Raw genomic sequence first — 26,987 nt, 5'->3', positions numbered from 1 at the left:
TAGATTGCTAGCTAATAGTAAGTTTAAATTTGAAGCTGCAAAATAAAATTTGTGATAGCAAAGGTGGGTTTGAAAATCATGAGAAATAAGAAATGAGATCCAGGTTGTATTTTAATAAAGTGATTTTTAGAGCTGCAGTTATTTCAACACTTTGTCTCAACAAATCTACAGATATTCTCTTTAGAAGTACAAGGGGTTGCTGAAAAGTTAGCCCAACCAAGAAAAAAAATGATATGGAACCATGATACTTACAAGTTATTCCATGCTTTTCTTCACACTTTTTGTTTCAATTATATGAAATTACGCAAAAAGCAGCCCCTCATACTGTGATGTCATTCCACCAATGCCTAAGAGCCAACCTCATTGGTGATGTCACAATGGCTTGGTTTCCCTATACTTGTGCCCATTTACTAGATGCATTTGTCTCATTGAAACAAAAAGTGTCAAGAAAAGTGTGGAATAACATGTAAATTTCATGGCTCCACATCATTCTCTTCTTGGTTGGACTGAGAACTTCTCAGCTGCCCCTCGTATTGTGATGTCATAATGCCTCTTTCCATCAATGTCTGAGAGCCAACCTCATTGGTGATGTCACAATGACTTGGTTTCCCTATACTTGTGCCCATTTACTAGATGCATTTGTCTCATTGAAACAAAAAGTGTCAAGAAAAGTGTGGAATAACATGTAAATTTCATGGCTCCACATCATTCTCTTCTTGGTTGGACTGAGAACTTCTCAGCTGCCCCTCGTATTGTGATGTCATAATGCCTCTTTCCATCAATGTCTGAGAGCCAACCTCATTGGTGATGTCACAATGACTTGGTTTCCCTATACTTGTGCCCATTTACTAGATGCATTTGCCGCATTGAAACAAAAAATATGACAAGAAAAGTGTGGAATAACTTGTAAGTTTCATGGCTCCACATTATTCTCTTTTTGGTTAGGTTGTAACAGAAGGCTAGGTCCACTCATCTTGGCCTGAGGTCAGGCCCATGATGGTTTGGGAAGTTAGCAGTGTGAAGAGCAAGAGCAGCAGGGAGTTGGTTGGGAGGGGGGGGGGAAGTGAAGAGGAGCTGGACCAATGTCTTGGATGCAGTATTATTGACCCATCCAGATGTAATTGGGCCATGCCAAGGTGCGATTAGTTAGGCAGGTCAGGTGAACCCAGAGTGTGTGGGGTATGAGACTATTTAAAGCATCTCCTCTGAGGAGCAGGACATTTCCTGGTCCTCAGAGGTGGCTTTCCCACTATTGTTATAGTGTTATTTGCTATTGTATGTTGTACTAAGTCTTTGTCATAGTGAGCAGTCACTCAATCTACAGGGACTCTAGTTTATAGAGAATAGCTTGGGATGAGCCATGAGATTAACTATTGGGTCAGGTGATCCGGGTAAACAGGCATGGAGGTCTATGCTTGCTCCATAGGTCCCTGCTGTCCAGGGCATGGCTAAAGATGATCCCTATTGCCACCGTATAAGAAATCTGACACTCTGTTGACAAGGTAAGTGGACAGGGGAGATGGGGGGGGGGGGAAGCAAAGGGATCTTGTTAACAAGCATTGTGTGCAGCTCATGTTAAGTAAGTTTTTTGTTGCCATAATTTGTTAATAAGTATTAATAAACAAAGCTGCAGCTTTTGTTACTCCAAACTGGTGTTTCTGTCATGTTAATAGGCATAAGTTAAAGGGGGTGGGGTCAGGTTTGGACCTAAGGAACGGCCAGATCTGAATGCTAATTATTCAACTCATCTACACAACTTTAGTGTTCAGTCATCCTGCTTTACTTGCATGGCTCCTTGATGGTTGCCTTGTAATGAGTCTTTTTCTATCGTTTCACTGCAGGCTAGGTCTCTGCTGTGATTAAGGATGAATGAACATGTTTTCTATGGAGTAGTAAGTGCCAACGTTATTCAGGTTGTCTCACTGTGCACTTTTTGACCAGCAATTTTTCTACTTGGCAACTGCAGAAAGATTTACTTGAACAATGAAAAAAACAAACGCAGTGCCGCATTGGATGCAAGAAAGTAACTTATAGCATGGCATCTGCACATCCCAGATGACCTGCTGCTCTCATGAGAAGGTGGAGGAGGGTCCATACTCTTCCGTCTGGCACAGTTTGTTAAAACCTGGAAGTGGCCAAGAGAACATATAGCTTTCAGGGTACTTTCTTCCAGTGGGTTATTCTGTTTTGCTTTCTTGACATGACTCAGCCTGTGGGATCTTGTGTTCAATAGTTTTATCGGTATATGACAGTACAAAACAGAACAGTACGTCAATAAAATGAACAGCAATAGCAGTTAATTCATCTTTTCTTGGAGCCTATGGGATCTTGGAAGCATGCAAATTATGTCGAGGACCAAAGGGAAGCACATGCGTAAGGTCTTAAAATCCTATAGCAGTCAAGGCAGCTTATTAGACTCGTACAGTTTTAGAAACTCCTTTATTGCTGAGACCAATAGTTCTAAAGTAGTAGCCCGGGTCCTCCTTGTCCAGACCAGTACAAATTAGTTCTGGGAATGTATCCCAAGGTTCTTATAGCAGATGGAGAGGCCTCTACCACTGCCAAATGAATGCAGCATGATATTGTAAATTGATGCTAGTCTTTTTAAGGCCAACAATTGTATGTATAAGACCTATCACAGAGTGGCCACATGTGTCTTACTTGAATACTATTTTTGATTTATACAGATTACCAACAGTTCATGTGCCAGAGCTATGATTGTAGGCAACCTAGAAGTGCTTTATGGAATACTGGTTGTTGATACCTGACTTATCCAGATGACAAGAACATTGGCCAACACTCATTTTGGTGCCTCAAATGTTAGACCTGTTTCTGGGTATATTTGACCTGCTGCTCCCCAAAACAGCACGTTTTCTCTTATCAGTTCTAGTTTTTGAGATACAGAACATGTGCCATATACCGTTCTTCACTCTGCTTGCCCATTTAAAAAAAAATCAGGATATTATAATGTAATGTTTAAATTAATATATTTTAAGCCTGAAAGAAACATATTAAAAATTAAAAGAAAAGTGTACATGAAAATCTACTTATTTCTTACCAAAAGCACAAGTTTATGATACAAACTTTCCCGTCATTCGAAACACAAGAAGCTCCTTTTGTAAGACTTCCGAGAGTGGGATCTGCCTGGACAATCCAACATAAAATTCCAGTAATTGTCTGCCATCACATGTACATCCCATCTTCCTTGGTATCTGGCTTGCATTGTTTTTATGTCTTGCTGAAATCTTTCACCTTGCTCTTCATTTAAGTCACCAAGGTTCTCTGGAAAGCGATCTAAGTAACTGTGCAGATAATGGACTATAACACTCATGTTACAGCCAAGCTTGTTGAAATGAAAGAGCATATCCTCTGCTAACTGTGTGCAGTTGTCTGTCTTCTTGTTGCCAAGAAAGTTTTTCACAACAAGAACAAATGAAGACCAGGCACATGATTCGATTTCATTAATTGATGCTATGAAATGTAGGTAATTTATAATACAGGCCAAAAAAAAAAAAAAAGTTTTCTTGGTGCCTTGGGTTTTTTGACCTGTTCCTGGGGTTATTTGGGGCGCTGATTCAGAAAATTGCATAGGATAGACCACATCAGCTCTAGTTTATTAGATATGCATTTGGGATGGTAGAGCCAAACATGAACATTGGGCAAAAAAAAGATTGGCTTCCAAGGGAATACACTTCTCCCTCCGTATTCGCTGTGATAGGGGATTAACAGACCCAAAAATACTTATTCATATCTTACTCACTGTTTTCTATTAAAAGCCATCATGAATATGATGAAACTGCGAATAACCTAGTGGGAGACCTGACCTGTTCCTGAAGGAGAGACAAAACACGGTGAAGAAAGTGCTGGGAATCAGCGATTTTCTCTGTAAACACTTGGAATCAGCAATTTCTCTATGCAAGCTGATGTAATTTGGGGGGAGGAGCCAGCAAGCCAAAAACCGTGAATAATCAAAACTGCGATTGCTGAAACCGCAAATACGAAGGGAGAAGTATATATGGTGGATGGAGGACAAAATGCAATCAATGAACCTTTGGTAGCACAAGAAAAAATCATACTGCCACCAGTACATATAAAGCTAGGACTGATGAAACAATTTGTAAAGGCATTGAATAAAGATGGTTCATGCACTGAATACGTAGAGCGGCATAATAAAAAAAATGTCTAAGTCCGTTTTGGGCCTAGGGTGCTAGTTGCCTAAAATCAGCAGTGTCCACAGTACATTCTTAAAAAATACCTCCAAAATATTTTTTTTTTGAGAATCGTCTAATTATACGTCCAGCCGTTTGATCACCCAGACTGCCAAGTCATCTATCTATATACCACATTCTCAACCCAAAAATCATCCAAGTCCATAACGCCTAGAAAAAGAATTTTTAGATGTGGGAGGGGGTCAGCAAAGTGTGGACTGGCCACTCAGACATGGCAAGAGCAGTGGGGCACCTAACAAGGCACTGCTGTGAACTTCACAAAAAGGGTGCCACATAAACATCTCACCACAACTCCCTTGCAGGTCATGGTGAGCCCTCCACAACACCCTTAAAACCTACTAAACCCACCTACCACCCTAATAGCCTTTATGGCTGCAGGTGGCACCTATATGGCAGTACAGTAGGGTTTGGGTTTTTTGGTGGGCTCACATTTTTTATCATGAAGTGGTTAGAGTAGCTTATGGGCCTGGTTGCAGAGTAATGCATTTGGGGATTAATAATAGGAAGGAACCGTATATGCTGGGAGGAGAGAAGCTGATATGCACGGACGGGGAGAGGGACCTTGGGGTGATAGTGTCCAAAGATCTAAAGGCGAAAAAACAGTGTGACAAGGCAGTGGCTTTGCGAGCCCTTAGCGAGCAGATTTCCCTCCGGCCCGATTCACAAACCTGTGCTATGATCCACTTCAAATCCATGCATGCAAATGAGGGGAAACGCATGCAAATAGGCAGGGACACGATTCACTAAACTTTTCTCCTGACACACCAAATGTCTGGCCGATCAAGAACAAGCAGCTGGTGAGGACCAGTCGCTTGTGTAAAAAACTCCACTCCTCTCTACCTAGACCTGCTCTCTGCCTGCCCCGACTCTCTCTGCCTCCCACAGCTCTCCTGCTCTCTGCTGCCCTTCCCTGCAGTGCAGGCCCATGGTTTTAAAGTGGGCTGCACTGCAGGGAAGGGCTGCAGAGAGCAGGAGAATAAAAAATTACCCCCCCCCCAGCCCAACACCCCAATATGTAAAAGTTGGGAGCAGGAGGGGTGCTCAGTCCCTCCTGCTCCATAGGCCTGATTTCCCCCCCACAAGCCTACCGCACCCCCAACCGGCCCACCCGTGGTTGGGCTGGCTGGACCAACCTCCCTCCCCGTACCTTTAAAAGTGTTGGGAGCAGGAGGGGTGCCCAGTCCTTCCTGCTCCATAGGCCCAATCCCCCGACCGGCCCACCCATGGATGGTTGGGCCGGCCGGACCAACCCCCCTCCCCGTATCTTTAAAAATGTTGGGAGCAGGAGTGAATTTGGGCCTTAGATCGCTTTCCAGAGAACTTTGGTAAATTAAGTGAAGAGCAAGGTGATGGATTTCACCAAGATATAAAAATAATGGAAGCCACATACCAAGGAAGATGGGATGCACCCATGATGGCAGACTATTGTCGGAATCTTATGCAGGATTTTCCTGGCAGATCCCACTCTTGGAAGTCTTACAAAAGAAGCTTCTTGTGTGTCAAATGACTGGAAAGTTTGTATCACTTTAACATGCTGATCATTGTTGTGGGGTTTTTTTCCTGAATGGCCCAAAATATTTGAAAGTTGAGTGTTGCATTCTTTTATTAGATATTGTTCTTTCTTTCCATTCCATGCTGTTCTGCAATCAAATAAATAGAGGTAAGACACTGCAGTTTCTTGTGTGGCACCATCTTTTTGAAATGATGTTCCAAAAGGGCTGCATTTTGTTCATGAGATTCTGTTTCAAGAACCTGTGAAAGGCTAAACTTTTACATAAGCATTTGGTTAAAGGAAAAATTATTTTAACGTGGAAAAAGGAGGAAAGTTTATGAAAGAGTTTTGGATTATATGAGATGAGTAATTTTTTTTTTAAATTATGTTGGACTAGGTTTAGTAAATGTTGAGATTCATTAGTTTACGCAGATTTGCAACCTGGCCAGTTTAGATACTTGTTCTTTAATGTTGATTTGTAAGCCACCCAGAGTGAAGAAGTTTGACTAGCCCTCCACTGTGCACATGTACTGTATATAAGCCTGATGGAAGCCATCTGTTTGACAAAGATGGATAGATGGAACATATTCACTGACACTAGCATAGGACCCTAATGATGACACTTGAGTTCTAGACAACCTTCAAATGTGATTAGTTAGGGGGACCTTAGGAAAACAGGATAAACACCTACCAGGATCCCTTTGCGGTGGACCCCAAGATGAAGAAGGAATTAGACTAGTGGAAGAAAGGGAGTTCCGATTGTTATTGTGTCTGCCAACTAACTTTTCAAGTGTGTCATTGGGTTTGGTTGAAAACAGCCCCATTGAATGGCATAGCAGGCACTAATTCTGTTAGCATGTGCTAAACTTTAGTAAAAGAGCTCTTTAGTCAGATTATTAGACATAAGAAAAGCTTTCCTTTTGGATGACTCTGGTATAATTATGATGGCTCATTCCAGTCTGCTGTGCCAAGTAAGGATAATTTTTAAAGCAATCTAAGCATGTTAAAAAAAAACAAAAAAAGCAATTAACTGCACCAATGTAGGAAAAGAATGTGCATTTCCTTATAGCACAGGTGCTATTACCTGTTTTCAGAAAGTCATTCCTGAGGCTATGTTTTAAGATCAGGTAGTTAAGTAGCATATGTGGATTTGTTTTCCAATCTAAACATGTGAATTCATAGTCAAAAATGTGTGCAAAGTTCATGGACCCTTTGTACCCATTGTCAGTTATCAAAAGAAAAGTTGCCCTTTAAAAATAGGTAAAAGCACTGCTCCCTCTAAGCTGAGCAGGAGTCCTCCACTTACAGTCCTGCCAGGGGGTGGTGCTGTTTCACAATCACTTTTTCCAAACGTAAAGAACAGGCAGACTTTGAAGGACTCCAAGGAACCTGCCAGACCCTAGTGATTGAAAACATAGCAACATGATGGCAGATTATGGCCAAATGGCCCATCTAGTCTGCCCATCCGCAGTAGCCATTATCTCTTTCTTTCTCTGAGAGATCCCATGTGCTTATCCCAGCCCCTTTTGCATTCAGACACAGTCTCTTCCGGGAGACTGTTTCCTTAGATTACTCCGGAGCCTATCATCTCTTAACTTCATCCTATGCCCTCTCATTGCAGTTTCCTTTCAAATGAAAGAGACTCAACTCATGCGCATTTACATTATGGAGGTATCATATGTCCCCTCTCCCGCCTTTCCTCCAAAGTATACAGATTGAGATCTTTAAGTCTGTCCCTACTGGCAGCAATACAGCTTAGAGGGGACAGTGAATCATGAAGACTCTGCATTTATCTCCCCCACCAGTATATATACAATATTATTGGGTTATTTTGCCACTTCTGGTTTTTTATCCCCTCTTGACACTCTTTATTTGGTTATCAATTAACTAGAACAAATTATGCCAGGTGCTCATATAGAATAAAAGCTCAGAGGGCTGACCACAGTACACCATGGCTAATAACATCAAGCTTGGTCTAGAAAAGCAATAATCATCCAGAAACATATTACAGCATTCTTAATCTAAATACTCCAAACATCTGATGGGTTTGACCAAGTGGATAAAAGGGAGACAGTTTAGACATTCACAAAAAAAAACAACCCTGACAAGTAGCAGCCCCATATTTTGCCACCTTCAGTGCCATTCTGCTTTCTTTGTGATTGCACAGAAACTGGGAGAGTCATGCCAGGGTGAGTGAACCTCTGACTTGTGGCCAGCAGGTAGCAGCAACTCCATTAGGCTGGCTGACTTGGTCTACTTCATGCCTGTCACTTCCACTTGGAATCTATCTTCTTCTTGGTGAATCTGTACTGAAACAGTCTTTGACCTTTTCCCAGAGCATGGTCTGCACTTGTTCAGTGTTGCTTCATGTTTAAAATATTTTACTGCCTCCTTCCTCTTTTCCATGGAAATCTCTTTTTTTCCTGGTACCAGCATTTCTGCAGGGATACATTCCAGCTTTTAAGCCAAGACTTCTCAGTGTCTGCCACTGGATCTTGCTCCCTGTTTGTCATTGGAGCTCAGCCTACTCACTACTGTTGGGTTTATAAAACATTTCTCAGCTCATTTTTCATGCCAGGTTAACTTGTGACCTGTATAGACCACTGTGAGAGACAGGATACTAGGCTCAAAGATCTTTGGTCTGACCTAAAGGAAGTTTATGTGTTTTACCCTAATCTGATTAATAAGAAAATACATAACTTAATAATAAAAAGGAGGAAGATTTACAAGAGTGATAGAGCAACATATGAAATGTGGGCTACTGAGATGACTAATGAATTAATACCATGTGGAGAATTTGAGCTTTTCATGTAGAATACATCAATATAACCATAACAAAAATAATAATGTGATTTAAAAAATAGGATGGACAGGAGAGTATGGTAATATCTATTGAGCCTGATTAGATCATAAGAATTGACATGCTGGGAGAGACCGGAAGTTCATCAAGCCCACTATCCTGTTTCCAACAGTGGCCAACCTAGGTCCCAATTACCTAGCTAGATCCCAAGTAGTAAAACAGATGTTATGCTGCTTATCCTAGGAATAAGTAGTGGATTTCCCCAAGCCATGTCAATAATGGCCTATGGACCTCTTTTTTAGGAAATTATCCAAACCTTTTTAAAAACCTGCTAAGCTAACTGATTTCACCACATTCTCCAGCAATGAATTCCAGAGTTTAATTACACATTGTGTGAAGAAATATTTTCTCCGGTTTGTTTTTAATCTACCATTGCATGCCTCCTAGTCTTAGTATTTTTGGAAAGAGTAAACAAGTGATTCACATTTACCCTTTCCACTCCACTTAGCATTTTATAGACCTCTATCATATTACCCGAGCTGTCTCTTCTCCAAGCTGAAGAGCTCTAGCCACTTTAGCCTTTCCTCATAGAGAAGTCTTCCCATTCCTTTTATCATTTTTGTTACCTTTCTCTGTACCTTTTCTAATTCCACTATATTTTTTTGAGATACAGTGACCAGAATTGCTATGACCTTGTTTTCCCAGAGAGCCCCTTTTATCACTCAGCCATCTAGTAGTCCAATTGATTCTCTTACTGGCCTCTTGCTTTTAATATAACTTAAAAAAATTTTTACTATGTACTTTTGCTTCCAGTGCAAACTTCAAGATCTCTCTTTGCCTTCCTTATTAGCACCTTCATTTGCCAGTCCTTGTGCTGTTTACATTTTCAGTTGGACCCTTCTTCCACTTTCTGAAGGATTCTCTTTTAGCTCTTTTAGCTTCCTTCACCTAACTCAACCACGCCAGTTGCCTTTTGGATTTCCTTCCTTCTTTTTTAATACATGGAATATATCTAGTCTGGGCTTCCAGGATGATATTTTTGAATAACATTCAGGCCTGATGTAAATTTTTGACCTTTGCAGCTGGCTCCTCTAAGTTTCATTTTTACTATTCTCCTCATGTAATCAAAGTCTCCTTTTTTAAAAGTTAAATGCTGTTTTATTGTATTTCCTGTGTGAACTTATTCTAGGGATTATATCAAATCTGATCATATTATAATCACTGTTATCAAGCGGTCCCAGCACCGTTACCTCCCTCACCAGTTCATGTGCTCTACTAAGAACTAGATCTAGAATTGCTTTGTTCCTGAACCAGCTGCTCCATAAAGCAGTCCTTGATTTCATCAAGGAATTTTATCTCCCTAGCATGCCCTGATGTAACATTTACCAGTCAATATCAATGTAGATGAAATCACCCATTATGAGGGGGGTGCTGAAAAGTTCTTAGTCCAATTTCCTAAATTCTGAGCGTTATTTTGCCACTGTAGCTGAAAAGAGTGTTTTTTTATTTTGCAAATTGCCAACTTGCAGAATCGTAATGCTATGCTTTCATATTGTTTCAGATCACTGATTGAACCATGTCAACAAAAAGTGTGTAATTTGCAATTGTGGAACTCCGAGCTTTCAAAAGTTCCTATTCCTGCAGAAGCAAACTCAAAAGGAAATCCATAAATGTATGATACAAACGTTGAATGACAAATTCCCATCCTATTTCCGTGAAGAAGTGGTGTGCAAACTTTCAGTGTGAAGATTTCAAGACCTAAGATGCAGCAAGTTCTGGGAGGCCTCAATCAGTGTCAACTCTTGAAATTATTGACCATGTCCATGACCTGATTTTGGCAGATCAACAAATATTGGCTAAAACAATTGCTGACACATTACATATATCCAGAGAACATGTTGGGTGTATAATCCACGAGCAGCTGGGTATACAAAAGCTGTCAGTCAAGTAGGTGCCCAAATGTTTAAATGTTGATGACAAATGACATTGAGTGGACAATTCCAAGTTGATTTTGCAGTATTCTAAGCATGCTGGTGCCATGATGAAACATGGTTACACTACTTTGATCCTGAGACAAAACAACAGTCCATGCAATGGTGACACTCAGGTTCTCCAAGGCCAGGAAATTCAAAACCCAAAAGTCAGCAGGAAAAGTCATGGCCACAGTGTTTTGGAAGCAGGAAGGTGGTGTAATGACCATCTTCCAAGGGGCCAGTTAATGCAGAATACTACTGTAACTTGCTGTGCAGATTAAAGGAGGTATTGAAAGAAAAAAGGAGAGGGAAGCTGTAGAAAGGCATTCTCTTTCTGCAGTACAATGCACCTGTTTACATGGCTGGCAAAACAATAGATGTTTTGATGCATTGGGGTTTCAGTGCAAGGACTATCAACCCTACTCACCAGATCTTGCTCCATTTTCTGTTTCCAAACCTTAAAAAGGGTTTGAAAGTGCAACAATTTTCAAGTGATTCGGAGGTGATTGCAGCAGCGGAGCAGTATTTCATTGACCAGACATCAGAGCATTACTTGGAAGAGTTACATAAACTTCAGGCACGATGTGCCAAGTGTTTTGAACTTAGGGGTGAATATGTTGAATAATTTATAAGTTTCATGGCTCCATGCCATTCCCTTCTTGGCTGGATGGAGTACTTTTCAGCACCCCCTCGTATTGCTGTTAACCTCAATAATTTCTGATAACATTTCAGCATCTGTCCATTCATCCTGGTCATGCAGATGGTAGTACACTCCTATCACTATCCTTTTCCCCCTTACACATGGAATTTCTATCCATACAGTTTCCAAGGTGTGTTTCTGCTCCTATAGAATTTTCAGTCTATTCGATTCAAGGGCCTCCTTAACATAATAACACTATCAGGCCCATAATAAAAAACATAAGACTTCCAAAAAGCATCCTAAATCAGTACGTGTACATCCTAATTGCCAGGATGTCCAAGTGCTGATAATCAAAACCAAACCATCTTTCTGTACATCTAGCGAGGTGTTCTAGTCTCTGTATGTTCAGAGCATGAGATGGGCATGGTGGAGATGCATTATGGGTGGTCTTTGGGCTTATCTCAAGGGCGGGTTAGACATGGACGTCTTGCAGCGATAAACATTTTGCAAGACATCCTGGATGGAACTTATACGTTTGGAACGAGACATGTTTTAGAAGTGTCTAAGTGCCACAAGGTACCCAAACTGACCAGATGACAACTGCATGCATCAAGGTAAGACCTCCCCCCACACACACTTCCCAGTGCTCACTGACCCTAGAGAATGACACGGTGACAAAATTCATCACCGTTCCCGTCCCCGCGGAAAACCATCTTCATGTCATTCTTTAAGGAAAGAGGGAAGAATCAGAGTATGAATGGCCACAACCACTGACCCTCAAGCTTTGCTTTGAAGAATGCTGGTGTAGAAGGACTGAGATTGAAATAGACACTAAAGAATGACAGTCTCTGGTATCCAGAGCAGATATTGTGATGTCATAATGCCTCATTCCACCAGTGCCTAAGAGCCAATCACATCAGTGATGTCACAATGGCTTCAATATCCTTGGCTCCCATAAGAATCAGAGTATGAATGGCCACAACCACTGACTCGCAAGCTTTGCTTTGAAGAATGCTGGTGTAGAAGGACTGAGGTTGAAATAGACACTAGAAAATGACATGGGATTATTTCCCACGGTTATCCGCAGGGACGGGAACGGTGATGAATTTTGTCACCGTGTCATTCTCTAACTGACCCCCTTCCACCAAACAAAAATGAGTACAAAAGGTACATACCTTTCTCTAAAACAGCAGCATCTGGTATGGGAAAGCCTAGTAGAGCTGAACACAGGTGTCTTATGTAGCCTGGTGGGTGAGTTAGTGAACCATAGAGAAGAGGTCCTAGGCCCATAAGCCACCCTAACCACTACATTTATGGTGGAAAATGTGAGCCCAAAACCCTACTCTACTACCATATAGGTGCCACCTCTAGCCTTAAGTGCTATTCGGGTTGTAGACAGGTGGGTATAGTGGGTTTTGGGGGGCTCATCATAACCTATAAGGGAGTTCTGGTGAGATGTTTATCTGGCACCCTTTATGTGACGTTCACAGCAGTGCCCTCTAAGGTGCCCCATTACAGGACTGGCCCCTCCCACGTCCAAATGGTCTTGTTCTGTGTGTTTGGGACTTGGACAAAATTTTGGTCGAAAATGTGGTATAAAGATAGACGTCCTGGTGGTCTGGGCGTCCCAATGGCCAGGATGTCCAGATAGAGGATTTTTTAGAAAAAATTATTTATAGCGCCATACGTCCAAATCAGACTTAGACATATGTTTTGAAAATGCCCCTCTACCAATTTGATCCACCCTATCACTGCGCTATAATTTGTACCCCAGTATGACAGTGTCCCATTGATTATCTTCCTTCCACCAGGTCTCAGAGATGCCTATTATATTTATCTTTTCATTTAGTGCAATATATTCTAACTCTCCCATCTTGTTTCTTAGACTTCTGGCGTTTGCATACAGACATTTCAAACAATGTTTATCATATCTATTTATAATTTGTTCAGCAGTTGGTATGTATAATTTGCTATCTTTAAAATCTGCTTGCTTTGTGTTTAAGGAAACCTGGTCTACTGTGGCCTGTACTGCAGTCTCACTATCTGGATGTTCTATCTTCCCTTTTATGATGATATATTTTAAAGATACCTTGTTCTGAAGCATGTTCTTTTGAGCGACTGATGGCCTTCCCCCCAGTTTCTCGTTTAAAAGCTGCTCTATCTCCTTTTTAAATGTTCCATCCTGGTAAAGGTGGTGCCCATCTTTGCAGAATAGGTTCCCCCTTCCCCAGGAAGTCACCCAGTTCCTAACAAATCTAAAACCATCCTCCCTGCACCATCACCTCATCCACACATTGAGACCCCGGAGTTCTGCCTGTCTCTTGAATCATGTGCATGGAACAGGGAGCACTTCTGGAAATGTTAGCCTGGAGGCTCTGGATTTTATCTTCCTACCTAAGAGCCTAAATTTGGCTTTCAGAACATCCCTACCACATTTCCCTATGTCATGGTACCCGAGTTGTCTAAAATCTTATCTAGGTGACGCGTGAGGTTTGCCACCTTCGCACTAGGCAGGCATGTGATCAAGCGATCCTCATGACCACCAGCATCCAGCTATCTACATGCCTAATGATTGAATCTCCCACTATAATGGCCATCCTAACCCTTCTACCCTGGGCAGAAGTCCCTAGAGACACATCTTCCGTGCAAGAGGACATTGCATCTCCTGATGGGCAGTCCCTGGCTACAGGATTGCCTCCTACTTCACCAGGGTAATACTCTCCTTTAAGAAGACCTCCCTCCTCTAAGGTAGCACAGAGGCTGTCAGACTGGAGGTCGTACTTCTCTACAATGTCCCTCTAAGTCTCCTTTATGCACCTGTCTCCCTCAGCTCCTCCACTACTCTAGTCTCAAGATATCAGACCCCTTCCCTGAATGCTAGGAGCTCTTTGCACCGAGCACACACATAAGACCTCTCACCAACTGGGAGATAATCAAACATGTAACACTCAGTGTAAATGAATGGATAGCCCCCATCTTGCTGCTTACATCTTAATATTGGTGATTTCTTTGTTAAGTTGCTAAGAGAGTTAGAATATGTACACTAAGGTCCCCTAAAATTGCTAGTTATATGTTAGGCTATGTTATTGTTTAATTTTTATTATTATTTTGTAATGTTGTAATTGGTAGGTTACCCTACAAGGATTTCTTAGACTATTCCTTAAGAGCTAATTACTAGCTAATAGAGATTAGCTAATTACATTTTTAGCCTTCTAATTGGCTCAATGGCCTATAAATAAGAGATCAGGCCAGGGCTGGGTGGGAGAGAGGGAATTAAACTCTAAACTGAAGATGCCTGTGTCTTTTAGATGTGCTTTATACTGATACTATAGCAATTTTAAACAGCCCCTTAAAATGCTAGCCTACATACACTAACAGAGACTTCCTAGACTGGAGGGGGAAGGGGGGAACCCTATCCTTAAAACTCCCTTGCTAAGTGAGCAAGTATAGTACTTTAAATAAAATAAAATTCGAGGGTGTGCTGAAAAGTTCTCAGCCCAACCAAAAGAATGTTGTTAATATGGTTCAGTCAATGATCTGAAACAATGTCAAAACATAGAATTTTGTTTCTGCAAATTGGCACTTAACGAAATAAGAAAACACTCTTTTAGTTACAGTGCCAAAATAACGCTTAGAGGTGTATTTTCAAAGCACTTACAAAGTTGCTTAGTAACCTATGGAACTTTGTCATTCTAAGTGTTTTGACTTACAAAGTCATTTCAAGTAGACTAAAGGCTAATAATATAACTGGATAGTCATCAAAATTCAACCATAGCAGCCTAATTAATAATATGTAATTTATCAATTTTATAACCCTATATATAAATATCAATTCATGCAAACAATTTTTGTATGTGTAGAATCCTCAGTAGGCTTTTCGTTTCTTTACGTGCTTCCAATATATGAATTGCATGAGCCACTTTCTTCACCTGATCCTTTTTTAATATAAATATTAAAACACCCAGAACAGCAAGGTTCTACTTTTCTTCAACGGGAAGCCCCACCCCCTTTCTTCCCTGAGTAGCCATTTCCACCAAGTTTGGAGAAATCTGCTGCGAAGGCTTGGCTGAAAATCAGCAATGAAAAGATTAAGATGGTGCATGTTAGTGTCAAGCCGGTACACAAATAACCAACAACTTTATGGCCCCTTTTACAAAGCTGTGGTAAATGCACCAAAGCCCATAGGAACTGAATGGGCTTCGATGCATTTACACGGCAGCATCACTACCATGGCTTTGTAAAAGGAACTCTTAGAAAGAGATGGACAACTTCAACACTGATGCCTGTGAGGAATTCTTGGTATCACCTATCATGACAATATTACCAAAAAGGAGGACTAAGAATAATTATTGACCTCGCAAATCATTTGTTAGACCTCTGTCTTCAAATTTACTGCTTCTGCTCTTCATGTCTGTATTTTGTAAAAACTAAAAAACCCAAACCAAACCAGCAAAAATCCTCCCTTCTGCAGCTTGTAGATTGATCTGAGTATGGAACTTTTTTAAACTTGTTTTGTTTTTGAATCAAGATAACACCACTCCAATTGGGACCATTTCTCCACCTCTTATCTGCACAGTTTCCTGTTCTTTGATTGTGTCTCTTAGAATGTGATCTTGAGTCTCTCCAAAAATGTCAATTATATTTCTAGAAACAATATTTTTCTCCTTTCCTGCACTATTTAGCTCTTTATCAAACGTTTCATATGATAACTCCCATCTATGCTATATTGTCAGGATCATACAATTAAATTTTTTTTTTTAAATCACATCAATGTGTTTGCATAGTTTCCAGTGTATTTACCTTTTTTATATAGATCTTCCACTGTCATCACGTTGCAATGAGATATGAGCTGGAATCTGCATCAGTCTCTCTATTCTTTTCTAAAGTCACTGTGAGCCATTTAGGTGTCTTTAGCCATTCTAGTTTAGGTTTGGACTTCAAATGACTACTGAAGTAACTCTATGAATATCATATTTGTGCATATAAACACTTGTTGGCTTCTTTCTCTACATGTATTGGTGGTTCCTGACTCCTTCCCTCTATTTTTCTGAATGCCTAAGTTTCATGATGGAAATCATGGTCATTTGCTTTCATATGTGCACTTTTTGGTTATTTGGATTTGTTGATGTCATTTAATTACACTGGAAATCTATCCTTTTGTGATGTACAGTTTAAGCATACACTGGCTCCTAATAGATTGGCTAGTTTAAACATGGAGACGTTTTCATATTCTTATATTCAACTGGCTGAGGTTTTTCTGAGGCCAGAATATTGATCGTTGGCCTCTGTCCTAGTCTGCTCTCTTGAAGCACTTTCAATATTTAGTTTCATTCTTGTGGCACTCTTCACTGATCTTTTCTCTCTGTTATACTGCTTTTATGTCTGTAAAGTCTGACTTGTGGTCCTGCAAAGCATCATGGAATGTCCTGCTCCACATCCAATCAGGACTGGCTTTGCAGAATGAAGCGCTCCAATTGTCTTTGGAGAATGAACATTTGTTTCTGTGCCATCACCACACATCCCATGTTCATTCCAACCCCAGGAGTAACACTGGCTTCCTGAAAGAAAAAAAAACAAAACAAGAGCAATGTTAAAACCATACTTGAAAACAATGAGGATTATAGAGCACTGCATATGGCACAATATTAAACGCTAAATAATACTAACAATAGCATTTACTCATAGATTTATGAGAAACACTGCATTTTCATGGATAGTTAGTGAAAAGGTTAAAGGGGACTTGATATATTGCCTTTCTTTGTGGCTACAATCAAAGCAGTTTACATATTTTAGACAGGTACAGTGGTGTGCAAAAGTCCTGCATCACATGGTGAAATTTAAATATTTAGTCATTTGAAACTCAGTTAACATAATTTAAGTTACTAACTGAACATAATTTTGCCTGAAAAGTATAATTCCATGTAATTTCATGCAATTTCTGGTACTTCATTAATAACTGTGATTATTCAGTTACATCAGATTGATCAGAATGATTTTGTTAACAGGAATAAGAGTTTGTGTGAAAATTGAATCAAAACTCATCAATCAGCAGTGTAGCATTTGCAGCAAATCAGAAGTGATATTTTTGCAGCCAATCAGCATTAAGCTTCACTACATGGTGGGAAGTATAAATTTCTGGGATTCCTGCAACTGGTATCATTCAAACTGATTGACCAGCAACATCAGTAGCAATGAAGTCCAAATTTCAGTTCTTGGCGAAGGAAAACCAGGTTCGAATATTGTTTCTTGGTGAAGAGGGGGATTCCAGCAGGCAGATTGCACAGAGGGTGGGATGCAATCAGTGATCAGGAGACAGGAGGAACATAGGATAGACAGTGTTCAGGTCAACCAAGAAAGACAAATTACAGACAAGATCAAGTGTTGAGACACACATTTCTTGGCAATAGGAAGCGGACTTCACCTCCGTTGCTGAGAGAGTGGCAGGACAAGTGCTCAGCCATGATTAGTACAAGCACTGTGAAGTGTAGGTGCCTGAAATTTGGTTTGAGAGGGTGTAAAGCTAAGAAAAAAAACACTACTGACTGTGCAGCAAAGAATGTCATGGGCTGTGCAATATGGCAAGTGGACAAAGGAAATGTCGGGGGTGGTGTTATTTAGTGATAAGAGCACTTTCTGCATCTTGGGTGATCAGTGCAGAATGTATGTATGCAGATATCCAGGAGAATTCAAGCCTGAATGCCTTAACCTGTCAGTTAAGCATCCTACAAAGATCATGGTACGGGGTTGTATGGCAGCAAGTGGTGTAGGTCAGCTCCATATTGTATGTAGAGGGCATGGTGAATGCAGTGAAGTATATTGAAATCCCACAGAAATGCATGTTGCCTTCAGCAGAGAACTTGTTTTCTCGTGATTACCATATTTTTCACTCTATAAGACGCACTTTTTCCCCCCAAAAAAGTGGGTGGAAATAAGGGTGCGTCTTATGCAGCGAATACTAACTAACTAACCCCCCCCCCCCTTCATTTCTCCGGTGGTACAAGCGGTCCAGCGTTGTAGGGCAGGAGCTTCCAGACTCCTGCCCTTCCATCCGGCTTTCTCCCCAGGCAGCAGCAGAGTCGGAGCGGTAAGAAGGCAGGCATGAGTTTTTTGCGTCCTGTCTTGCCGCTCCGTGAATGGCAGTCCAGCACTGTAGGGCAGGAGCTTTCAGCTTCCTGCCCTTCTCTCCTGCTTTCTCCCCCCGAGCGGCAGCGGCAGAGCGGCAAGCAGGCAGGTGCGAGTTTCTCGCTTCCTGCCTTGTCCCGCACCGCTGTGTGAATGGCTCCCCCAGTTCTCACGAGTCCCGGAGTGCCCGGAGTCACAAGGAGCTGCAATGGGAATTGAACTCACAACCTCAGGGTGCCGAGGCAGCTGCTCTAACCACTAGGCCATTCCTCCACTCCAATCATTTAAAGCCAGAAAAAGGTTCTATGGGCCAATACGTCTATGTTTAGTGGTGGCCCATAAATGTATATGTTGCAACCATGAATTTTCAGTGGCACTATATAGATAGTGCCACTGAAAGTTCTTACAGATTGCCTTGACACTATACAGATACTAGTAAGGTAGACTGAGGGTGTTCTACTCAACTATCAGGTCGGCCTGTGATATTCAGTTGCTTTCCATATAGGTAAAGCTAAGCAGCTTAATTTAAGCCAGCAAAAAGAAAGTCAAAGTAAACCACTTGCCTAAATGGTTAACACTGGAACATCAACTCTACATGCATCGCTCAACAGAGGATAATTTTATAACAGGGGGCGAGTCAGCATTTATGTGTCTTTACAAAGTACTAGGAAAAGGTGGCACATATTGTTCTTGGAATGCAGGTACAGACATTTACAGCTACTCACAAGCAAGTGCAAATGTTTGTGTTTAGCGTACAGGGTAGCGCAAACTAAAAAGCAACCGCCCTGAGTTTTTTTGTCCGTTTTCCTCAGCAACCGCTTTGAATTTCAACGAGAAACTTATTTAGTCATGATGTTTACATATTACTATTAAACAACATTTAATTAAGTTCTTTTAAGCTTCCGCGGCTGGCGTCATAATTGTTGCTGTTTTCCAAGTCTTGCCGCATCTGGGTAGATAGAACCAATGTTTCAGCCGTCATGCTGTGGCTTTCTTCAGGGTATACCTGAAGAAAGAGGCAAGATCCAGAAAACAGCAACAAATATTTAATTATGTTAAGCTAGCTTGAAGTTACTGATATTTTATCATTACTACTTAAAGACTTTTGCACATTAAAAATGTCTGAGCTAAAACACAGTAATGTAACATCATTCAAATGATATAATTAATGATGTTCCACCAGGAAGAGTGACACAAAATCCCAGTGACGATACAAAGACAAAAACCAAACAAGTATGAATGAATGAGATGCTTCCAAATGGGATCTTTATTGATAGGGAATCATTCAATTAAAAAAAATCAAAGCTGCAGACATTTCGGTACAAGAGAGTACCTTCTTCAGGAGTCTACAAACAAACCAGATAATTTGTTTACATGTAGAGATTAATGATGTACAAGAATTTCAGAGTCACTGTGAATGCCACAAGTCCTGCAAACTAGACTGCTGATCTTCTGGACTGCTCCTCTGGCCTGAGTCCTACAGCCAAGGACTTCAGCCACCTGAACATACCGTGCACATGACCTGGCAGAGGAGCACAGGCAGCTCCGATCCCAGACACACCTCCACAGAGCCACACAGCCTGCACTCAAACCCACTAGCGGACAAACCTGGGATGAGCTAGCTCCCAAGGGAATGGTCCCTGAGCCCTGATCCAAAAGTGCAGGCTGTCCAACAGGTACATTGCCAGGCAGCCAACCCTGTGGAAACAGACTTTCTCCAAAGTCTGTGATCTCCCACAGTCAGAGCTGTCCCCACAGGGAACCTCTGCAGCAAGAAGACATGAATCACAAACAAAAAGACTGATTTTAAAGAAAAATAAACACGAGCAGAGAAAACTAGCTCCTACTGTCTAGCTTGTAGGAATGCAACTGGTTTCCTGGGAAGCAGTCCTGAGGTAAGAGGGGAGGGGCTGAAAACAATGTGTGATTGAGGCTTCCTACTAGTGCTGCCCAATTCAGAGAAAAATATTTTGATTCGACTCACCCTGTTGAATCGATTTTTAGATTCGATTCACTGTTAATGACACAGCTTTTTAAGTTTAAACATTTTATTTAACCAAGGCAATATCATGTCAAAAATAGGAACATCCAAACTATAACATAGCTGTTAGAAATTAGTTAGAAACATAGATTCACAGCTTCCCCAAAGCAAATCATCCCCAAAGTTTCCCCAGCCCCCCTGCCTGATTCTCAGTTTTTCCAGGCCCCTGCCAATTCTCAGCTTCCATCCCCAGCCCCCATGACTCACCAGCCCCCCTGCCGATTTCAGCTTCCATCCCCAGCCTCTGCCGATTTCAGCTTCCATCCCCAGCCCCCCTGCCAAGATTCACCAGCCCCCCTGCTGATTTCAGCTTCCATCCCCAGCCCCCCTGCCGATTTTAGCTTCCATCCCCAGCCCCAAGACTCACCAACTCCCCTGCCGATGTATTTACTTACTGCCTGGACTGGATATTAAATCGCGGGGAAGAGAGGAGAAATGCGGGGAAAGAGCCAGCCAAATCTAGTATTTGTTGCTACCCAGTGCCGAGGTCTGCTCACTGCTTGACTCTCCCACCACTCCTTTCGTTTCTTCTGATGTAACTTCCGGTTTCGCAAAACCGGAAGTTACATTAGATGGGAAGAGTTTGGTGGCTGGTGGCATGAAATAGCCCGAAGTTCCCCGAACTCGTCTTGCGGCTGAATCGGTGAGTCCGGTTTTTATAACAAATGAACCGATTCGAATCAATTCACCTGATTTGAATCGGTGAAATGATTCGAATTGTGAATCGGGCAGCACTATTTCCTACAAGCTGTCTGGCGACCATAGTTGCATAACCCACAAATCCAGGAATGGAGTGGGAATGTACAAGAAATACTTATCTGGTGTTGGAGTCTGTGTCACTATGACATTACAGTAAGTTGATACCCCATTTCCCCCACCCCCAGTGCAAATATTTTTGAATGCATGAAAATCACTGGGTGGTCATGCTAAAAAAAATCTATAACTTTGCTATGTTTAAAAGTAATCTCATTCCACTCATTCCATGTGAATTAACTATTCAGTGGTCGGTTTCAGCGGTGTTAAGTTTAGAAAGGGATATGGTGCCTTGATAAAAGCCTTTTGGGTTAAACATGTTGGCAGTATAAATCCCTGAAAGCATGATCACAACTTTTAAGCTAAGTATTTAAACTATTTATACACTAAGGTGGAAAAAAGTATTTATAAATTTAATAGCAAAGTATGGAAGATCCGGTGAGGAAGTAGTACATAAAGTCTGACACAATGAATTTGTATGAGTGCTAGGTGGTACTTCTGAGGATCTATAAACTTTGTACTATTTACTATGAAGAGAGTTAGGAGGAGTAAGAGAATATACACCCTTCCAATCTGAATTTACAAATGATACAAGGTATAATATATAACAGATTGCAGTTAGAAAAACATATTTATCTCACCACATTGCAGCTGAGGTCATACAAACAAGGCAGGCACATAAAATGTAAACACAAAAGTGAAGTAACCCAAAAAGGGAACAAAAAAAGATGATGAACAGTTCCTTTTTTTTGTCTCACACTCTGTATGCAAGTATGTGTATAGATTAAGGGGCTGATTCTACAAAAGGGAAAAGGGGGGCACAGCTTGAAGAGTGGCTCATGGACTGTAGGGGGTGATAGCTATGGTACGTTAATGGAATGGATAATGAATAAGATGTGTTTGTGGAGTATTTTGTGGAGTTTTTCTACAAAAACGCCTGCTTTTCGTATGGTTCTGGGTAACTCTAGTTAGATACAAACATATGTGTTAGTTAAGGCCACGCCCAATAGAAGCATACAAAAAGTTGGTAAATAAAAATCTAAATATGGATGTAGCCAAGGCCAGAAAAACACACTATAGATTAATATTAAGGAAAAGCATAATAATATGCTCTTTATGTACTTTGCTATTAAGCCAGATCATACAGAAATCAGGATATACATGATACATAGAAAGATATTAAGAACTCCATCTTGAGGTAATGCCTCCATTTTGTTCTCTGTCTTTATGTATCTTCTGCTTGGCTTTACTCCACTTTGTCTCTTCTGAGCCTATGTTCAACTTCCCTCGTGGTTTTAATTGATACCAGATGAGCTTGAGCTGGGTATACTGGGCATAGAAGAAAAGCTTTCTTGCATTAAATATGAATGAAATATATGGTGTGGATCTATGGATGAAAGGAGCCCCGAATGAATGATGGATGGATGAAAGATATGTGAAAGAATGGTGTGTACTTAATTTCCAATATTTTATATATTTAAAGATGCAAGAAACTCAAAGGAGAAATCCTGAGGCAACATCTGGAAATAGTTAAGTTACAATCAGAGACGCTGTACTAGTCTCTAACATAGTAAGGGATCTCAATTTTCTGAGTCTGTGTGTTAGTGAAATTTGAAACTGTCAGTTTTTGCAAAGCTCAGAGCAGGAGGGGGAATATCCCTCCTCCTTTCTATGGTGCTAACAGGGACAAGAACTTTTCAGCAGGATGCCTTTTACACAGACAAACTGTCTGAAATAAGTTTTAAGAGTGACAAAAAGAATATTGGATATGTAGTAAAATGTTTATGTATATTCAGAAATGAATGTAAACAAAAATTTGATTTCTGGAACTTTTAGTTCATGTCTAACCAAGAAAAGTCTCCAAAGACTCAGCAGATCCAGAATACTGCAGCTAGGTTGATCTTCACAAAAAGTAAATTTGGTCAGATTTTCCAGCTTAAGTCAAAACTTCACTGGCTTCCAGTGATTTCTAGGGTTCACTTTAAATGTACCTGCCTAACATTCAAGATCCTACATGACATTCTTCTTCCCCTAATTCCACTATCTTGGAATTCTTCGAGACCTGACATTACTAAATCCACCCAAAAACTTAAACTATCTTTCCCCTCGTTAAAAGGCGTTATTTATGCTGGAAAATTAGGGAAATCTCTTTTCTTCAAAATTACTGAGCTCTGGAATAACCTTCCTGCCCTGCTGCGGAATCTGGGCTCCTTCCAATTATTCCGAAAGCATCTGAAAACTTGGCTATTCTCAAAAATGTAAATCTCGCTACCCTCTTTATAATCACTAACTCTTATTATGTTTTTCCTTCCTTATACTAAACCTGTAAACCGTGCTGAGCTCCATCTCTATGGAGAGGATGCGGTATATAAACTTAAGGTTTAGTTTAGTTTAATCCTCTTTCTGTCCATAAGGAAAATGCTAACTCCTGCCTTTTATTTAAGAAAATTTATATTCATCTTTCAAGAATAGCTGCTCAAGGCAGAAAACAACATCACCCCTTACAGCTTGGTGATGCCATCTCCCCATACTGCTCGGGACACACAGGTAAGAACACATATTCTTTCAGTTACTTCAAAGGCAGTAATTATAGATAACAGAAATGGATGTGGTTTAGTGATAGCGGCAGCGGCAAAGCCATCTCTTCAGTACCAGATGAATATGCACCAAACTCCGACCCAGAAGAAAGCAAGACTGCCTTTCCAAGCTCACATTTCAGAATCTTTAAACAGCTTGAAGTCAGCAGTTACCCTTCCAGATCTATAAATCCTTATATAAAAGAAAGACAATTCTTCCATGTCATCTGGAACTGAACATATCTGTGACAACCTTGTCTGTTACCATTGCTACTATTCATCATTTCTATATCACTATTAAAGGTAAACCCTCTCTAAGAGACTAGAAAAATATATCACAGTACAGAACATCATCAGTCATTTATGAGGTAATTTTCCAACCTGTAGCAGTCAAGTTCAAAGCCTGTGGGGGCTTTTACACATGTTCTCAAAGTGAAACACACACACGTGATTTCCTTTAAAATTACCCTAAATAAAACCTACCTGGCAGAGATTTGCACCTGCTTTTTTCTGCAGGTGCTTTTTTCCTGTGGGCACTGTTACTATACCTGTCCTAGCCCAGACCCCACGAAAATGGATGCTCTTTAAAAAGCCATTTAGTCCAATGACTGTTCCCACTTTCACTCACTTCCTGGCAAACATTCAACCTGATAACAAGACATGTATATAGCAGAGATGTCTGTATTCAAACAGCAAAATCCAAGATAGAGACCCACCAAATACAACCACATTTTATCAGATTACTGACAAAACATTTTGCCTCATATAGTACAACACGGCCCCCAGGGAATGCTAAATTAAAGAATATGGCATAAACTCCAAACCTTTACATTCTTTGTCGAGAATGACATTCATTGACAGAACAGCTGTTGTCTGCAAACAGTCCATCAACCAGTTATGTTTCGACAACTCTAATGAATTGGAAGAACACCTAATTTATAGTATGTTTCAGTGGCGATTCCTACGATAAAAATTAATTTTGTGTGGCCTGTGGATTTACATACTAAAGAATCTTAAGCTAAAGACTAGAGGATGCCTTTCGATGTCCATTATGAAAATACAAAAGAAGGTTTTCCACAATAGGTATTCGATTGTTTAGTCACAGGATCTATCTAGCATTGTTAAAAATCATGGTCTGCTTTTCAAGTAGCTAATTAATGAATTTAAAAACTAGGTAACACTCACTGGTTTTAACCCAGAGGCACATGATCCATAGGTACTAAAGGAACTCACACTTTTCCAATAAACAGACCTGTTTCCTCACCGTCTCTTCAGTTTCCCAAAGCCACGGCAGTTACAGTATAAGTAGGGGTTCAGCCACAAAAACCCAGACACACGGCACGCCCCATTCCGCCTTTGGATCCGCCCTGTTCTGCTCCAGCTCCTCCCAGTTCAGCCTCCCACCCCGCAAACCTCCTTTCTTCTTCCCCAACAAGCTCCAACCGTGTCTGGAGGACTTGGATCATGTGCGGACGTGTGCGATGTCATCCACGCATGCTCAGATGCCCTCCAGATGTGGCCGGAGCTCGTCGGGGCTTTCCAAAACCCAGACAAACTGCCGGACATGTCCGGGTTTTCCCGGATGTCTGGTAACCCTAAGTATAAGGAGGAGTCACTGAAGAAATGCTACCAGAAACAGAACATACCGCAGGTATTCAACCACCCATGGAGCTGGTGTCTATGTTTTAGCTAGATTAGACTGCAGGTTTGGACAGTGTTTAGATAATTTGTAGGAAGCACATTTCCTCTTGTCATAATGGTACCTTATAAGGATTATGGACCACTTACAGTGGTGAATTTTCGGGAAGTTGCACTCCTGGAAGAGACACTCCTCCTTTTGGTTACATATATTAATCATTAGGGCTACAAAGAATGGTGCATAAATATAATATCAGATTAATAAGTTCTTCAGGAATTAACAAATGATACTTTAGGACATGGAGAAAGCAAGACTAGCCTACTCAATTAACTGAAATTCTCAAGCAACCAGAAAAAAAAATCTTAAGAAATACTGTAATACTTTAAATAAAAATGAAAATAAAATCAATTTCTGGCAGAAATTTAAGTGCAAACTTGGCACACTACACCTGAGTACGCCCACTCTTTGCCTACCACATGTCTAGTAGTTTGTCTGGAACAGTTTATGGTATGGCATAGTATGGGGTATAGTATTAGTTAGGCCTATTTTTGATAGTAACTCTCAAGCTACCAGAAACTACATTTATCCGGCATCTATGAAGCCCCATGGGTGCCGGTTAACTGAGAGTCTACTGTATCTTATAACAAAATGTTTATGTCAATAAATTGCCATAGTGCAGTTGCTGATATCATGGCCTTGTGTGTGTGTGTGTGGGGGGGGCATGAAGACCCTTACGAGGATTGACTGAAAACCAAACACGACTGTGATCTCAGTATGCCACTAATTTTTCCTATCTCCCTGCTCTGTTTAGTGTTTCCTTCAACAAGGTCATTAGATGAAGCTGTGGTAGACTTGACTTCTAGACCTGCAAATCAATTCTCCTCTTCATAAACTGCACGTGTTATGGAGCCCTTTGCACGTCTGCCCTTGTTTTGACTTTCAGATCTGTCACCTAAATTCAGTCTCAGCAGTTTTGGGCTTGAAGCTTTGCAATCTGCTCCTCCTCTCATCAAGCAGGCACAGGGAGATACACAATGTTCTCTGCCAACATGCAATGCAGCTGTCAGCCTTGTTCTATTACTTACAATTGTCTCTTTGTATGCACAGCTGATCTCCCTGCTTTTCTGATTAGAATCACCATAAGTAGCTTGTTTGATTTGTAGATACCGACTTCCTTTTCCAAAGCTCACTAAAATGCTGCCCTGTGTTCAGAAGACAGTCAAATGTGGACGCAACATAAAACCAAACCAACTCACACAGAAATAATAATCCTGCAATCAAGTACTGTAAACCTCAAAAATGTTATTAGTTATTTTTATACCTCCTCGGAGAGAGGCGGAGTATTAAATTAAGAAATAAACTTTTTTTGGTCTAAGCCACGGGTAGGCAAGTCCGGTCCTCGAGAGCCGCAGCCAGGTCAGGTTTTCAGGATATCTACAATAAATATGCATGAGATAGATTTGCATCTCAAGGAGGCAGTGCATGCAAATCCATCTTAAAAATAGGTGGAAAAATTAAAATTACACCCCCCCCCCCAAATCGCGACTAACCGACTCCGCGGATTCGGAGGGAGAAGTGTAAATCTCCTGTGAAATCTTATTTATGATCTTGGCTTTCCAATTTTTGTCAAAATTTCTTTTTAGCACCACTTTTTCCTCTTATTACACCAGTGTCTCTCAAACTTTCTCGAGCCAGGGCACACTAAAGGTAGTGACCACGGCT

The 26,987-nt window shown here is 40.9% G+C and overlaps 1 protein-coding gene across 5 annotated transcripts in view; it reads right to left on the bottom strand.

The window, feature by feature from the left end:
- The window catches only part of SERGEF (secretion regulating guanine nucleotide exchange factor), a 280,295-nt gene that overhangs the window by 11,296 nt on the left and 242,012 nt on the right, over positions 1-26,987 (bottom strand). For 2 of the 5 annotated variants that reach the window (XR_004537545.1, XR_004537546.1), the window contains exon 11: positions 15,935-16,692. Coding sequence is in view for 1 of the 5 variants with exons in the window: in XM_033927954.1 (XP_033783845.1) it covers positions 16,511-16,692 (182 nt within the window). In the remaining 4 variants the exon portion in view is untranslated. Of the gene's footprint in view, positions 1-15,247; positions 16,693-26,987 lie in introns of those variants that run through there. The other 3 variants (XM_033927954.1, XR_004537550.1, XR_004537547.1) reach the window with 3 other exon arrangements.

This window comes from Geotrypetes seraphini, chromosome 19 (assembly GCF_902459505.1).
Source record: "Geotrypetes seraphini chromosome 19, aGeoSer1.1, whole genome shotgun sequence".
Taxonomy (NCBI): domain Eukaryota; kingdom Metazoa; phylum Chordata; class Amphibia; order Gymnophiona; family Dermophiidae; genus Geotrypetes; species Geotrypetes seraphini.
This window is presented reverse-complemented; position numbering and strand designations above follow the sequence as displayed.